Source organism: Xenopus tropicalis, chromosome 9 (genome assembly GCF_000004195.4).
Source record: "Xenopus tropicalis strain Nigerian chromosome 9, UCB_Xtro_10.0, whole genome shotgun sequence".
Taxonomy (NCBI): domain Eukaryota; kingdom Metazoa; phylum Chordata; class Amphibia; order Anura; family Pipidae; genus Xenopus; species Xenopus tropicalis.
Window position 1 is genome coordinate 56,499,190 of NC_030685.2, and position 16,023 is coordinate 56,515,212.

The 16,023-nt window shown below is 38.5% G+C and overlaps 1 protein-coding gene across 1 annotated transcript in view; it reads left to right on the plus strand.

The window, feature by feature from the left end:
* The window catches only part of LOC100492237 (potassium voltage-gated channel subfamily H member 8), a 220,637-nt gene extending 212,540 nt beyond the window's left edge, over positions 1-8,097 (plus strand). The window contains exons 13-15 of the mRNA XM_018097592.2: positions 3,614-3,711; positions 3,990-4,036; positions 6,358-8,097. Of these exons, the coding sequence (XP_017953081.2) occupies positions 3,614-3,711; positions 3,990-4,036; positions 6,358-7,107 (895 nt within the window). The 3' untranslated portion in view covers positions 7,108-8,097. The remainder of the gene's footprint in view (positions 1-3,613; positions 3,712-3,989; positions 4,037-6,357) is intronic.
* Positions 8,098-16,023: the final 7,926 nt, after the last annotated feature.

A 16,023-nucleotide genomic window follows, 5' to 3' on the forward strand; every position in this document is an offset into this window, starting at 1 on the left:
GAATTCATCTGTCTGAAACATCTAGGGGGAGATTTATTAAGACACGAATGCTTGGAGCGCTCATTCGGACGCTCCGAGTGTATTTTCGCCCGCACAACTTTTTTGTACGCTTGCGCAACTTTTTTGTACGCTTTGGCGAAAAATTCGGAAAGGTTCTACCGCTGTTTACAATCATTCGGTATGAAAATTTTGTGACTTTCGGATTGCCAATACGATATTGTCGTGACTTATACGATTTTTTCGTAAGCATATTCGTGATATTTGCAGTCTTCAGAAATTATCGTATCCAATCCAAATATTTCCCATTCGGGATTCGAACTCGTGTTTTAATGAATCGGCCCCCTAGACTAGTTTCAGGATAACGTTTTGGAGCAGTTTAAGCCTTGAACCTGGTGAAAGCGCAGCATAGCATTGGAGTAAAGCTTGCAGTGTAACCATCTAGCTATGTGATTTATTGGGTAATTCATACTGTATAGCATTTGCTGAGTCCAACATCTGTGTTTCTGAGGGATTAAGAATGAAACGTGCATTGTCTGTATAGACTGTACTGACTGTACTGCACATACTCAGTTTACATAAACTCTCATTAAACACGATTCAGCTTATTCACAAAGGGGGAAAATTTACAAAAAAACAATGCAAAGCCATTGTCCTCCCCATATTGTCTGTTATGGAGCACAAGGACTTTTCCCATGGCTGTGAATGTTGCACTGGTGGTCACTAGTGGAACCCTGGAACTACTGCCATGTCCAAGTTAGTAGTAATTACAAGCTTCCCTAGCATCAGTCTGTGCCCTTGCACACTATTCATCAGCAGAAGCTGGATGGGTACATTGGCAGCTATGCTTCAGGCACAAGTACTCAGTAAATGAGCACTAAGAGTTGCAGTTTTGCTCCCCTTAGCTCTATAGCACTATAGTCTGGGGCATAAGTGAGACCCATATACTTAAAAACAGCCTGATATTAGCAGGTTCCAGAATGGTGTAAAATATTTCCATCATTCTAGGGTTTCGCCTAAGGTAAAAGTAAATGCAAATTTTTATAAATACTTTAGTGATCTTTGTAATGGATGAGTCCTGTGATCACAAGGGCTACAGTGGAGCTGAATAAAAACCCCATTTATTTTACATTATAAGTAGACCCCAGCGGCTCCTGGCTTGATAAATAAATCTCATAGCTGCACAGATTCTAAAGTGAATACATCTTTCCTGATCCTTTCAAATGTTACTGGCTTCAATCTAGTCTTACCAAAGTCAAATCCTAAAGATAAATGCTAGTGCATAAGATGAGCGCATAGATTAATGCAATCAGTTATTTATTTGAACACAGTGCGACATAAACAAAAGCCACTATCCTGTTGGCATGCTAATGTTGTTTTCCCAGAAATCTGTATTTTTCCAAGAATGGTCACAGCTTTAAATGAGTGGCCCTACCAGCAATCATAAACTTGCAAAGCTACAATGGTATTCAGAAGAGACCAAGTTTAGTGGCAAACTGTCGCTAGGCAGATTTGGAGATTAATTTTAATTGTTTGTGGTTGAATTGTATTTTAACACTGGATCAAATATAACTATAACATCAATTTTGCTATTAGGGACAGAGTTTACTGCTGAAAATTGCACTCACTTTATATTCATTCCTATGGGATTTTTAGAAGTGTATCGCCCACTGATAAATACTCTTATAAAAACCCCTAGGAATAAGTAGAAAGTGGGTAGATTTTTCTCTGGCAAGTTCTTATGTTACATTTTGATAAATCTGTCCCTTAATGTCTTATATTTTACAATATAAAGGTTGGGTGGAATCAGTTACCAAGGAATTGTCCTCCACTCCTACCTTATAACGTAGGGGATGCCACATTGGCCGTAAGGAATATCCAATCCCAAGTTCTGGCTAAATGATCACATGTAATAGGAAATAGATGATATTTTCTGATCTGAAAGTGATGAGGATTTGTGCTGCTGCTTCAGAAAATGCCACTTTTTTAAAAGCTTGATTAACCCTGGTATCTTATCTTGCTAGATCTTGTATTGGTTTAATATTGTGGTTCCCTATTGTAACAAATGAAGTTATTGCCTTGCTTGCATTTATTGCCACTCAGTTTGCAGAGAGCACTCCATGTCAGGCAAAGTGGCTCCCTGCGCATTGTAACAAGCATCTAAACCAGGTTCTCCTTTGGAAGTCAAGTGACTTATTACAGAATGAGCGAATCCTGATTCCTGGAAGTTGAATGATATCTCTTTCTAATCCCCCAGCAAGCATTCCTAACATGAAAGTCAATCTTACATGTGTTTAAATCCTTAAAGATTGAATATCTCGTTAATCCAGAGTCCCTTGGGACTATGCAATTGAGCCCACGTGCTTTATTCCCTTAAAGCCTTGTCTGTACAGATACAATACAGATACAATAATGGAGCATTGCTTGTTTTCATAAAATTTGCGAAACGGCAAGAAAATTCGCGAAACAGTGAAAAATTCCCGAAATGCATTTGTCGCCCGATTTTATTTTGTCGCCCGTGTCTTTTTTGTTGCCCACATCTTTTTTTTTTTGTTGCCCGTTCTTTTTTGACGAGACCGTGCCCAATTTTGACGCAACAAAAAAACCATTTCCCACGGCGAATTTTCACCAATGGGGAAATGCGAAAATTCACTGTGAATCTATGCCTGGCAAAAAAATTTGCTCATAACTAATAGTATGCCCCAGTAGATACTAACAAAATACAAATATTAATATATCTGCTTAGGGTCTGATTTATTATTAATTGGCATCAGATAAAAGAAGATAAAAGAATGTCTTTATCTTACATTGTTTTGCTGCATGCTGTATTTGATTCCTTCTGTTGGTTATAAATAAATGAAGGGATTTGGGACTAAGAAGTATCCCTGAGGTAATAAGCACAGAGCTTGTAAACACATTTTTTATCTATTTATATATCTCTATTTTTGGAAGTACTGAATGTGAATGTGTTTTTATCTGTCCTGCATACCGTCTGATGACTGACTTTAGCTTGTGAATAGAGTACAGTTACCAAGAGTTTTAAAGGCATAAAAAACAAAAGAAATGTGTGTTTATCTTTTCATTATTAGAACATGTAATGAAATGGGTATAGATTTAGTGGACAGGGTAATTTTTTCAATTTGCAAAGCATTTGAATGGCCCCAATTAGAATATTCCGCATATGCAGTAGTTGATTTCCAATAGACCTTTCCAGGAAGTCTCCCCATTACTATCCAATTGAGCACTGCACTTGTGTAAATTACCCTTTAAGTATGTCTATCAGATTCTAGATGGGGTACATCCCCTTGAATTAATAAAATATTCAGATTGCTCACAAAGACCACTTCACATTAAATTTATAACTGAATTGAGGACTCCAAAACAAGATGGATAGCCCTAAATATGTACAGTAATTACAGTAGATCCATGTATCCACTGTGTGCAGTATATGCAACAACAGGTTCAAGATGTAAAATTGCTGTAAATAAGGGTGCATTCAGTGTACATACAGCAACAGTTATAAGGCTTGGGGTTTCATGTTTGAACTGATGTTGGGTTTGTATACTTTGTTTAGCATAGCACAATTCATTTGATTTTCCTTTTTGTGTATTCTCAGGTTCGTAGATGGCATTGAGACAGACTGCAGCTCTCCTACCACTCAAACCTTTGACTTCAAATTGGGCCAAGAAAATTCACCAAGGCATTGTAGCTCTGGTAGGATTAAAACTGCTTTGGTTTATTTGTGCAGAATAGGCCTGCCAAAAGGCCTGCTACTAGCTCATTAACATTGTGTTATTTAACTGGTTTGGTACGCTAAAAATACAAAATAGATGCTAAACTGCACCAGTGCAGTTGCCCATAGCATCCAATCAGATCCACAAATCTGTGTGGTTTCATGAATGGGCCCCTATATGTAGGAGCAGATATAGATACCTATATTGAGCATACAAATCTCTGAGCAGAATTGTTACCAGTGTCTTATTTTGTTGTAGGTGAAAATCCAGAGACACAGAAGGACATAGTAAAACTCAATCAAGAGGTAAGTTGTCCATATTTTTGCATGCTGTATGTTTTCTTTAGACTTTTAGGACAGAAGTCTGCATAACATATTAGAAAATGTGAGAAATTAAAAGTATGGACCTAGAGATCGGTTATTATGACACCAGAGTGCATATGTACACATATGGAGCCAAATTCAGTTCTATGAGAAACCTTTCTTTCATATGAAAACTCCATTGAAGCCTAAAATGAAATTAGCAGGTATGTCCTTCTCATAGAACTGAATCTGGCCCATAATTTCTAATTTGTACATAGCCTACAAGAAATCAGAGCGAATGCTGCATGCTAAAAGTTCACTTGTGGCCAACACACTTGGGAAAACCTGGATTTGACTTCAAAATCTACTCAGTTAGGCTATTGAAATTTATTCAGTGCTCTTCACTGTATTTTTTTTTTTTAAAGGACAACTTGCCAGAGTACACATCTGTGTGGTACTGGGTTGTTAGGGTCCTACTCTTGGATTTGCCTTAACTTGGATTTCTTAGCTTGGTACCTGAGGCACAGGGAAAGAAAGAACTTGAACACAAAGAATAGTCCAATAGGATACCCTTGTTACAGACTACGAGTTGTTCTACAAGATATTGCAAATGTCTCACAGTGTCATACTTACTAAATTATGTACAGTAAGTGCACTTTTTAAAAGGTAGATGATTTGCATGAAGAACTAGATGTGATGCATAGAGGGAGGGTGCATTTAAAATAATATAAAGTCACATAAGGAAGTGTAATGCATTAAACATTATTTCTCTATTGTAAGCTGTATAAAACAGCGCGGATGTGCCGCCTACCTTCCTCCGTGTGGCTGCATCAATCAGGTGGGAGAGTGCTCGCAATTCCCAGTAGGGATTGGGTATGGATTTTCTCCTGGTGTCCCATTGGCCCAGTCTGAGCCTGATGTTTAGGTCACTATAGGTTCTTTTTCTTGAGCCACTTCAGCTTTACTTTGGTCTTGTGCTTTGGATCATTGTTATGCTGAAAGGTTATTGTCATGCACTTTTAAGCAGACTAAAACCACCTCTCTAGTCTGTACTTTCATGTATCTTGTTCCATCCATTCTACCATATGTTCTGTCAAGATATCCAGTCCCTGCTGATGAAAGTCACAGTGTGATGCTACAAAAACCAAACTTTACTGTGTGGTGATGTTTTATTCATGAGTAGAATTACATTTGCACCATACATATAACTTTGAATTTTGGCCTATCTTATTGTCAACTGAATAAAACTTACCACACATCTTTCATACTTTTAGCAGGTCTAGATGCATGATTTCTTTTGAGTAATGGTTCTTTTGTGACACCTTCCCTGGTAGCACCATGCTGCGGGATTGTGTTTCAGAAGGTATTGGACATCTTATTAAAACAGAAGGAGAAATGGATAGACCAAATACAGAGATGTGCTTAAAGCTGCTAAATAAGTAAAGATCACCTTTCAGCATGACAATGATACAAACACAAGGCCTAAGAAACAATGGAGTTACAAAAAGGTCAGTGTTCTACAATGGACCAGACAAAGTTCTGATCTCAACCCGACTGACAATTTAAGGTTCATCCAACTTACCTGAACCACCTAGAACAAATCTGCCTGATAGAATTGGCCAACACTAGTGATGAGCGAATCTGTCCCGTTTGGCTTCGCCGCAAAATTCGTGAATCTTTCAAAAGATTCACAAAATGGCGGAAAATTCGCGAAATGGCCCGCGGCTATTATTTCGTTGTGCAAATTTTTTTATCCGTTTCGCAAAACAATCCGCCAATGGCAAAACGCGGAAATTCGGCACGAATCCATGCCTGGCAAACATTTCACCCATCACTAGCCAACACCACTTTTAAACCACATGCAAAGAAGGCACATACTTACCCCTAAAGGCTGAAACCTGTTATTGCTGCAGAATATGACTGTGAGGATTAAATTCCTGTGCAAACAAGCAGATTTCAGTTCTTCCTTCCAATATTTCTCAGCTAAAACAATATCATATTTTGTAAAAAGGCATGTTAATTTTCAATGCATTTGGATTTCAACGTGCATTCTAAATAGTTTTTTTTAATATGCTATTGCTTTATCCTATATATAAACATATTGTATATTTAGTATATTAACTGCAAATGTTTGAGAGTCATAATCGAAACATTAGCTCTTCAGCACCCATTGTTAAAGCAAGAAGGACAAAATCGAGACAAGGTCTTTTGATCCAGCCCCAGCTACATTTCATAGACAATGATGCGGTGCAAAAGTGGACCTGATGATTAATGTCCCATAGAGCAGTGGCAGTATTTTAGCAATGTGTTTTCTTAACTTTCAGATGACCGTCCTCACTCAGCAAGTAACACAACTAAGCAAAGATCTGAATGAGATGATGCAGCTCTTAAGGCCTGTACTGTTAAACCAAGCCTATGCACCATCTCCTTCCACTGGTGTCCTTACTCCTGGTCTCAATACCTACAGCAACAGCAGTGGATATTGCAGTGGCCATCAGTCCCAAGGCACTATCCCCAGCCTAGCGGGATCTGCCTGCCCTGGAGAGACAAGAGCAGATATCGCACCATCTAACACAACATGGATGGACCCTTTCCCTCAGCCTTCTCAGACTGTTCAACCAGAGAATTCAGAGAAGCAAAATGTTCACCCTGCTCTTTCATTGGACTCATTCCTTAGACACTCATGCCACCACCCTAGGCAGCACAGAAGTTGTGGGCCTCAATCCTTAAACCAAACCCTGTCCCCCTGTATTAGCCATTGTACTCCAAAACAGATTAATCATGTGAGCCAGGTAGTCCATAGTAACTCTTCACCAGTAATGGCTTCTCATTCACCATCAACTGAGCAGTATGATGCACAAAAGACCAGCTATGGCTTTACAACCACAAAACCATGCTGTGGTCCCCAAGATTCTGATCCTATACGAGAAAGAGTGGCAGACCTCCTAGGACTGATGTCAAGGGACTATGTAGAGACATCCAGTCCTGCTGCTCTGGAACTAGTGTGTGGCTCATCTGGGGGCTCCCAAGGTGATATTATCAGGTTTATTGATGATGAGGGCACTAATGTTTAATAGGAGGTATAGTGAAGCCAAAGCACAGACTGTTGGGATGTTTACCAAAGTGGAGGCCTCCATTGCTGGGCAAAGCTATGATAAAAATGTAGCCCTATGACAGCAGAATGTCTTTTTATTGCTGGATGTTTTCTCCCTGTTATAGCACTGCTAAAGAGGCAGCACAAGGCTTATGGAGACTGTAAATCCTGAGAAGAAAAACTTGTTGCAAATACAGCTTATTTTAGAATATATTTTGTGAAGGATTTGGACAAAGTGAACTTGATAACTCCTACACTTAATAAAATTAGTAAAGGTAAACGATTATTTAAGCTGCTTAAAGCAACGGGAAGCAGATCATTACTACAGTTATCATTTTTTATTAGAAATTAAGCTGTATAAATGTTAGGGGGAAACAGTGCACATTACTTTACTGGCATGGCAATGAAAACATTTTTTTTTAGCATGATCTTTCTATCAAGAAACATTAGAAAACAAAGTTTAGCCAAAACTATAAAAAGGAAAATGACTGAATGATTTCGATATTTCTTTTACATTTTTATTAAGCAAAGAAAAGGACCTTATTTTTCTATATTTGCTACTTAAGGTTTGTACTTAACTTTTCTTTTTCATTCCCAGAGTAAAACTGTTGCACTAAACCCCAGCAACACAATGGATCTGCAATACACCAATCTACAAAAAGTGCTGCAGGTCTTCTTAAGGGGTGAAACTTTAATCTATCCAGTGAAAGGTGCATGTTGTGCTATGCATGGGGCATAAAGGGAATTCTACACGAGGGACCAAGGAGAAAACACTAAACATTTATTTTTTGCTTTAATAAAGGTTATGTATTTCGAAAGAAAAATATATTTGTTAGATTCAACAAAAACATGTTTAAAGCTTAACTTTAAATCCCATTTTGTCAACAAAAAGTTGTTTTCTGCATAAGCATTGATTGTTGTTAAAAGCCATAAAAAATACAATGGGGAGTTAGTAATCTCTCAAATGAAAGTAAGCTTCATGTAGTTTTTTATTCTTTTCTTCCTATTTATTTCACTTGAATTGAAAAAAGTACGATACTTCTGAATGGGAGCTAACTAAACTAAAATGCTGCAAAGCTTTTATAAGTTTCTTAACATATATTGGTGGAGGGAAGGGGCAAAAATAGTTGGGAAGAACTATTTATCAGAAAGGTCTATATAAATACAGCCATATGCACTTACAGAACTGCTGGTCCGCAGTGAAAAGCAACACCACATTTCTCTCCTTTTATTCTGTATACATGATCTTCTGTTTAATCCCTTGTGTTAAATATATGATCTTCTGTGTCAGACTTCCTGCTTTCAGAAAATTCATTCAGGGCACATCAAGAGCCTGCTCAGTTTGCTCCTCTCTCCCCCTTTCTTCTCTGCTATGTAATCTGAGCTTAGAGATTTTCCAGGAGCAGTGTGCAGGCAGGGAAGTGAAGTCAGACAGAGCTAAAATGGCAGCTGCTATCTTAAACAAACAGAGAGAGCATCTATAGCTCTTTACTCAGGTATGGTAAAGCTTTCTGTGGAATAAATATAGTGTTTTAGCTTGCACTGTTGTGACTAATCTATTAGCAATAAAATGCCTTTCCTTCTCTTTTAATTAGAGTAACTCAACAACAGAGGGACCAAAAAATTTAGTAGGCAATTAGTAACATTAAATAAGTTGGAAACATTTCCAGTGCTTTACATTTAGGCTGATGGCACACGCGGCGTAGGGCTGATTTTTTCGGCAAGCGGAAAAACGCTTGCCGAAAAATCAGCCCTACGCCTGCTACTTGTGCCTGCACCCGAATTAATGGAATACGCTCGGGTGCAGGCACAAGTAGGAGGCGTAGGGCTGAATTTTCGGCAAGCGTTTATCCGCTTGCCGAAAATTTCAGCCCTACACCTCGTGTGGCATTAGCCTTATATTACATAAACATGCTATTACTATATTATTGTTGTTGTTGAATGTTTAGGGGTTCTCTTGTCTCTTCCAATCTTTTGACAAAGCAATACAAAGTACTTAAACCAGGCCATTGGTGATAAGTATTTCTAAATCTAAGGAGCATTTTGGCATTGTTACAATCAGGCTTTAAGGAGAAAAAGGTTTATATAAGGCACAACAATTACATTTGCAGTGAAAGTAAGTATATCAGGTAATCCATGGTTTACTATAAGTATGGGATCTATCATTCAGAAGGTACATTGGGTTTTCTGGATAAGAGGTTTTGCCATAATTGTACACACCATACTGTCTATTTCAAACATTAAATAAACCCCAAAGTGTTGTTTTGCCACCAGTGTGCATTTCTGCTTAGGTAGGTACAAGTTCAAGGTAAATGAAGATTACAAAACCAGGTTTACAAAGTACCTTTTGCAAACTGTTCAAGGTCCTCCCATTTGCAGTTTTCAGAATTCTCCAAAAGTGTCCTGTGGATTCACAGCTAGACTTACTGCCGCTTCAGACCAGCATTGTCTTTAACCAGGCTGTCATGACTGTCATTTAGGGGAACTGAATTTAGAAAATGTTAATTCCCTTGAGGCAAACATTTCTCTTTCTATTTATTTCTGCTAGGAGTCTCTGGCTGATCTGAAGACCTGACAGGATTACATGTCAGACTGGGGAAAATCAGACCATTTGTGAAAAGTTCCTAGTGGCTAAGGCTGCTAAATCAGAATAATTAAGTGATGCAATTGATAAACGCAAGCAAATGACAGGATTCATCACTGGAGGGCTTGGAAAGTGCCTAACATGCCATTATTATAAATATATTTTGGTAGAATGGATGCTGCACACTCTGCATTTGTAGTTGTTTTTTTTTTTTCATAATTTACTGTTTCCATCTTCCCCTTCTGTTATGCCCTTAGAAACTGTATGCATAACCTAACCTCCTCTTTCTTAGAATATAATTTACCCTTTACTATGACTCAAATTAAGCACAATTTGCATTTATACATCATTATTTCTGGCTTACTCTTAGTTTTAACCCCATGCATATTCTCTGCCCTATTAAACCAAGCCAATATTCAAACACTTATAATTCCTAATTGAAATGTAGATAAGAATATAGGGGTTTAGTAAACTTAGTATGTATATGCAAATATTTCTATTGCAATCTTTTCCTTCCAAACATCATAAAAAAGGCATATTAATGCCACAAATACAGATAACTAGCAAAATAAATGCTGTAAATGGACCCAGCATGCAAGCGCAGTACAATTATGTATGCTAGGATTTATTAGCCTTTGCAATAGCAGCTTTCTAGCAATAAATGATCCTACCTAGTCTATTATCTGCTATATTACACAAACCTGATCCAGCTTTTTTACCATGTAATATCAAATGAACTGTGGCATAGGTGCAAGTTTTAAATGAATGAGTGCAAGGAGGATAAAACCCTAAATCATATTGCTAGACTATGCTATGTAGCTTACACTTTAAGGGATGGGCTTCCTTTTCCTTCAGTGGAGGTCTGATTCTTGGAAGCTTTACAAAAAGTTTAACCTGTCCCTGTAACTCACAGCAATCAGCTGTTAGATATATGTATATATATTGTGGTATGGTGACAAAAAGGTCCCCGGTTTCCTGGGGAAAAGTGATTGACAACATGTATGTTGGGCCACGGATTCTCAGACATTTTTACTGAGGTGAGACCAGCAGTGTTTTGGGGCATAGAAACACTTTGTTTCTCTGCAGTTTTTTTAAATTGTTGATCCGGGGCTGGTCTTACTGGGAATCCGCAAGAGCAGGGTGGGTGGATTCCCAAATCCATAGGCCAGGTTTTCAGGAGGCCCTAGGCCTTTTTGTAGTAGACCTGAAGCTGTGCAAGAGAGCTGTTGAGCCTGTGTGTGTGTGAGAGAGAGACACGCTGCTGGATTTGCTCAGCTTCAGGAGAAAGAGAAGCATTTATTTTTGCGTTAGCAAGGAGGCTTGATATTTCTGTTCCAATTGTTGTTTTGTACCCCCTGCGAGGGGAAACTTCTGCAGCCGCTGAAAAATAAACGCGGGAAGGAAGCCCTTACACCGGTCTTGGTGTGTGAAGTTGCCTCATTTGCAGCCTACCAGCGAGTGAACCCCCACAATATCTACAAAGTAATATAAACCCATTGCCCTGTTGATAACATTTAAGGACTATCCCAAACCTCCCCCATGCAATCTCACATTACCTGGGCTTTTGGCCATATCCGTTAAGAGGCAAGCTTCACAGACTGGGAATCTATGATGTACACTATATATCTGCAATGGTATCTAACTTCTTACTTTATACATGAATCATTGATCCTTCCTGGAGATCTACTGCGTTAGGCACTGCTCTTACTAATATCATGGCAAAGCAGATGAAACACTTGTATGGGACAGTGGCCTGGGTAATTTTGATCTCTTTTGATTTTTCTCTCTATCCGTTTCTCCCCAATTTCTCCTCACACCTTTTTTTTTCATTTTTATCATCTTTCTCTTCTTTTAAATGCTTCCTTCATTTCTATACCTCCCACATGTATGTCAGTGGGAAAGTGGAAATGGAAGCTAAACAAAAACTTCACCCTCCAATGTCTGGCTACCATTGCAGGGAGGATAATTGTGGTGAAAATTGTCTCTTTTTGAGTTCTTCTTCTCTCCTATCCAGTTCTGTGCCCAGGCTGACCCTGTTTTAAGGCCCTCTATTATACCCTCGGCAATACATTACTCACAAGCAAAACTATTTAAGTAGTGCAAGGGTGGGAAAATGCATTTTGTGTTACTTAAACTGGAAACAAATATATAATTAACCAAAACAACATAGAACTTACAATGAATATCACAAGAGCAAATTTAGGTTTGCTGTGGGCAGGGAATTCACTACACTACAGCAATTTCTGTCAATTACAGGAGTAAAACTGCAGGCTTAATATAGGTGCCATGTGTGTGCACTTCACGCTCTTCCCTAATGGCCCACACCTACATAGAAGGCATAATGCAATGAAAACAAGTTCATACAAACAGCGAGAATAAGAGAAACTAAACTAAAATCTTTACAGCAATGTATATTTCCTGGAGCTGCATTTAGCATCAGTAAGAATACAGGAAAATCAAAGAATATAAATCACTATGTTGAAATCTTAAGTGCAGTGACTACAAGGTTCTAAGAGAATAATTATTCACAGTCAGAAAAGAATCCAATTTTAGGGACCTGCCAAACTGATAACTATGGGTTAACACACATTTGGTAAACTAAGTCAGTAGTAATAGGAAAGTATTTGCATAGATTAAACTTTGCTCAGCAACATTATCAAAGGTAGGGTTGCCACCTTTTTGTTTGTGACACTTTGGACAGGAATGCAGAGGGTGACATCACGGGGTGCCAGGAATGTCTAGAACAGACCAGTTGATGTTGGGGTTGGTACATTGGGGAAGGACTGTGACGCAGAGATCGCCACAGCAATCAAGAGGAAATCTGGATTTCCCAATTTAGAAAACCAGGCAGGCAGTTTTGACCCAGAGAGCTCTTCTGAAAACCAGACTGCCCGGGTCAAAAAACAGACTGGTGGCAACCCTAATTAGCAAACTCAAAAGTAGTGATCCCACACACAAAATGCAGTTAAGTGGTGGTGCAGAAGGATAACATTTTAGGTGGATAAGTCTATGACAAAAGGAAGATTGTCCAACTGAAATGTTATCTTTTGGCTTCATACTCTGTGGCTATGATAAATGGGTAAAGCACAAGTTAAGATGCATCCTGTGTGTGCAGCACTAAATTATCAACAAATTGATTAAGGTGTGCTACACAATGGACAAACCAGCTAATTGTAGCCCCAGGTGCAAGCTGAACCCTCAGCCAGGGTAAAACAATATCCAGGATAAAATGAAAAAACAGCAGCACTCCGGAAATGTTGTAGAAAAAAGTGACTTTACTCAAGTGCACACAGCAACGTTTCGGGCATAAACCAGCCCTTTATCAAGCCTAGTCAAACAAATACAATCAAGTGTTATATACCCACAGGAAAGGGAGGGACCATCACTCCAGCCCTCCATTTAACCCTTTGTGTTCAATATACAAATTTTCAATATATAGATTGCACATATCAAATTTCAAAATTGTAAAAAACATATAAAACAGCACATATATATGCCATAATAATACTTCCATAATATGCTCTAGTGTATCAAGTGCATCAAAATGTAATAGTGATAAATATACTGCTAACGTATAGGAACAATAAATGTCTTACTTTAATGTATTTCATTAAAAATAATTGCTTTTTCCTTATTTCTTTTTCTTTTTGGCTCCGATGCCAAACTCAGGGGACAAAGGGTTAAATGGAGGGCTGGAGTGATGGTCCCTCCCTTTCCTGTGGGTATATAACACTTGATTGTATTTGTTTGACTAGGCTTGATAAAGGGCTGGTTTATGCCCGAAACGTTGCTGTGTGCACTTGAGTAAAGTCACTTTTTTCTACAACATTTCCGGAGTGCTGCTGTTTTTTCATTTTATCCTGCAGCACTAAATTAGTTTCCCATAAGGAGTAGCTAAACCTGTGCATTTTTCTGCATCAAACATAGAGTCAACTGGGCCTTTTAGCATCTAATCAAGGTTTAAGACTGTAACATGCTGCTCTGCAAGAAGATAAACCCTTGGAACAACTTCACAAAATAAACATTGCCACTGATTATCAGATGCAGCAAATGAGCTTCTTACAACACAGGGAAAATATATTTGCAACAAATGTATTGTTTTTTTAGACACACTACAGTGACACGCAGCCCGTGTGGATGTAGCTATGCATGGTCCTTTTATTCATTTATTTATTATTAATTCATTTATTATTACACCACAGATAGAGTCAATGTAACTTACTTGAAGCTTTCCAATAATTGATTGGCTTCTGATGAGAAAAATCCTGAATCCAATTCTATTTTTTGCGCTGTTAATTTTTCTTTTTAATGAATACTGTAGATTAAGGACATTGTAGTAAATCTAGAATTTTTTGATGAGACAGCCCCCTCTAGAGTTCACTGCAGTAAAAGAATGTCAGAGTAAGTACAATAATATGCACTGGAATCAGAGCTGGAAGTAGAGCCAGGCAGAAAAGGCACATTCCTAGGGGGTCACAAGGCAAATACTTCTGTTGCCTGCCCTAGCCGGGCCCTTATTTCCCCACCTCCTGCTGCTTATTTTACCTCCCCCACCTGGCATGGCATATGCACTCGTGTGCGCACTTTGTTTTTGCACTTATTATAATACCTATGATTAAGTGCTGGGTACACATGCAACGTGTTAAGCTATCATTATGGGGTTGTTAATGCTTTTAATGGATTGAAATAAATAAAAATACATTTTTAACTATTTTCTGAGAAGTATAGGAGTTTAGAATTTGCTTGACCCTCAAGCCAAAAAATCAGCTCAAAATAGGCAGCAAAGTAGGTCATTGGGAGAAAATGCATCCAGGAGCGAATGTGGCCCTCATCCCAATGGGATTTTTAAACCTATAAAATAGAAATATGGCAAATTTTCCGCTATTTATCTATCGAAGAGGCTGTCTGACAGGACCACACACACAAGAAAACATGCTGCTGACTGGGTTTGAAGGTGCCAAATTGGCAACTTAAATCTGCCTGTGTATGACCGACCACCTTAGGCTCATTTGCTAATCCTGGACAATTAATACATTAACCTATAAATTAGGGATTTACAGGATTAGGCCAAACCCCAAATTCATCACGAAAGAATAACGAACCAAATCTGAATCCTAATAAGGTATAGAAGACGCAAAAAGAACTGTGTGCATTTATGTGGCGAACGTTTACATAATTTTAAGGATTCGGATTCAGTTTGGCCAGGACCATGAACACTGCCAAAAAAGCTACCCATGGTTTGTGCTGGGTCTATTTGGGGTTGATGAATGCAGCTTGTCTTGCCCTTTAAGAGGAATAGCACAGAACCAGCTTTATTTGAAAAAGAGACAAAGACAATTAAGGTGATGGGACATGCCGCACTTCAGGCACTTCAATATAATTATAATCCTCATGCTCCATACTTTAATGTAAACATTAAAGGGGAACTCCTGCTTCCGAATCAAAATTTGTTAAAGAGCCCCACACAACACAGAAACCCTTAATACACCCATCACTGTTATCTGTTCCTTCAAAAAGTATGAATAAATACCATTTCTATATGCTGAAATCCAGCTGTAAAACAGTTCTTCATTTTCTGCATCATTCGAAATCCTAGCAGGGGAGGAGGGACTAACACACTGATGTTACAAATTGTAACAACTTGTCCACAGTTTACAGACAGCAGTCAGGAACTACATAACCCACAATGCATTGCACTTTGATGTTCCTTTACTTATTGACATCACGTGCAGAGGATAGTGGGATTTGGGGGATGCAGGCTGAGGACAGTCGACTACTGTTACATTATTACATTACAAAGTAGTCAGTCAGATCAGCAGGGGAACAGAGGGTCAGGCTTAGGGAACTGTTCCAAATCATATTATTACATTAAAAACCAGGAACGGGCTTCATATTTTTTATTAATATATATTGCAAAGTTGCTTCAAATTATGTCTACTTTTCAAAAAGATTAAGTTGTGTTTGGGTGGAGTTCCCCTTTAATTAAACCCAATAGGATTGTTTTGCTTCTGATAATACTTATATTTTAGGATTAAGTACAAGGTACTGTGTTTCCATAACTGTATACATGTCATCCCGTTATCTATCATCACAATAAAGAGTCACTTGTAAGCTTTACACAAGTCCAGTAAAGTGATAGTGCTCAATTCAGGCAGTGTTAATTGCCCAGGGTGCAAAATCACAATTCACTTAAGGACCTGTGTGCCCAAGTCACAGCTTTATTGAGTATCAGTAGAAGAATGCAGCCTCTATAGTAAGGCCTGTCTCCCCCAAAACCCATGCAAGCGAATGTACCTGTGGCAGCCCAGCTTT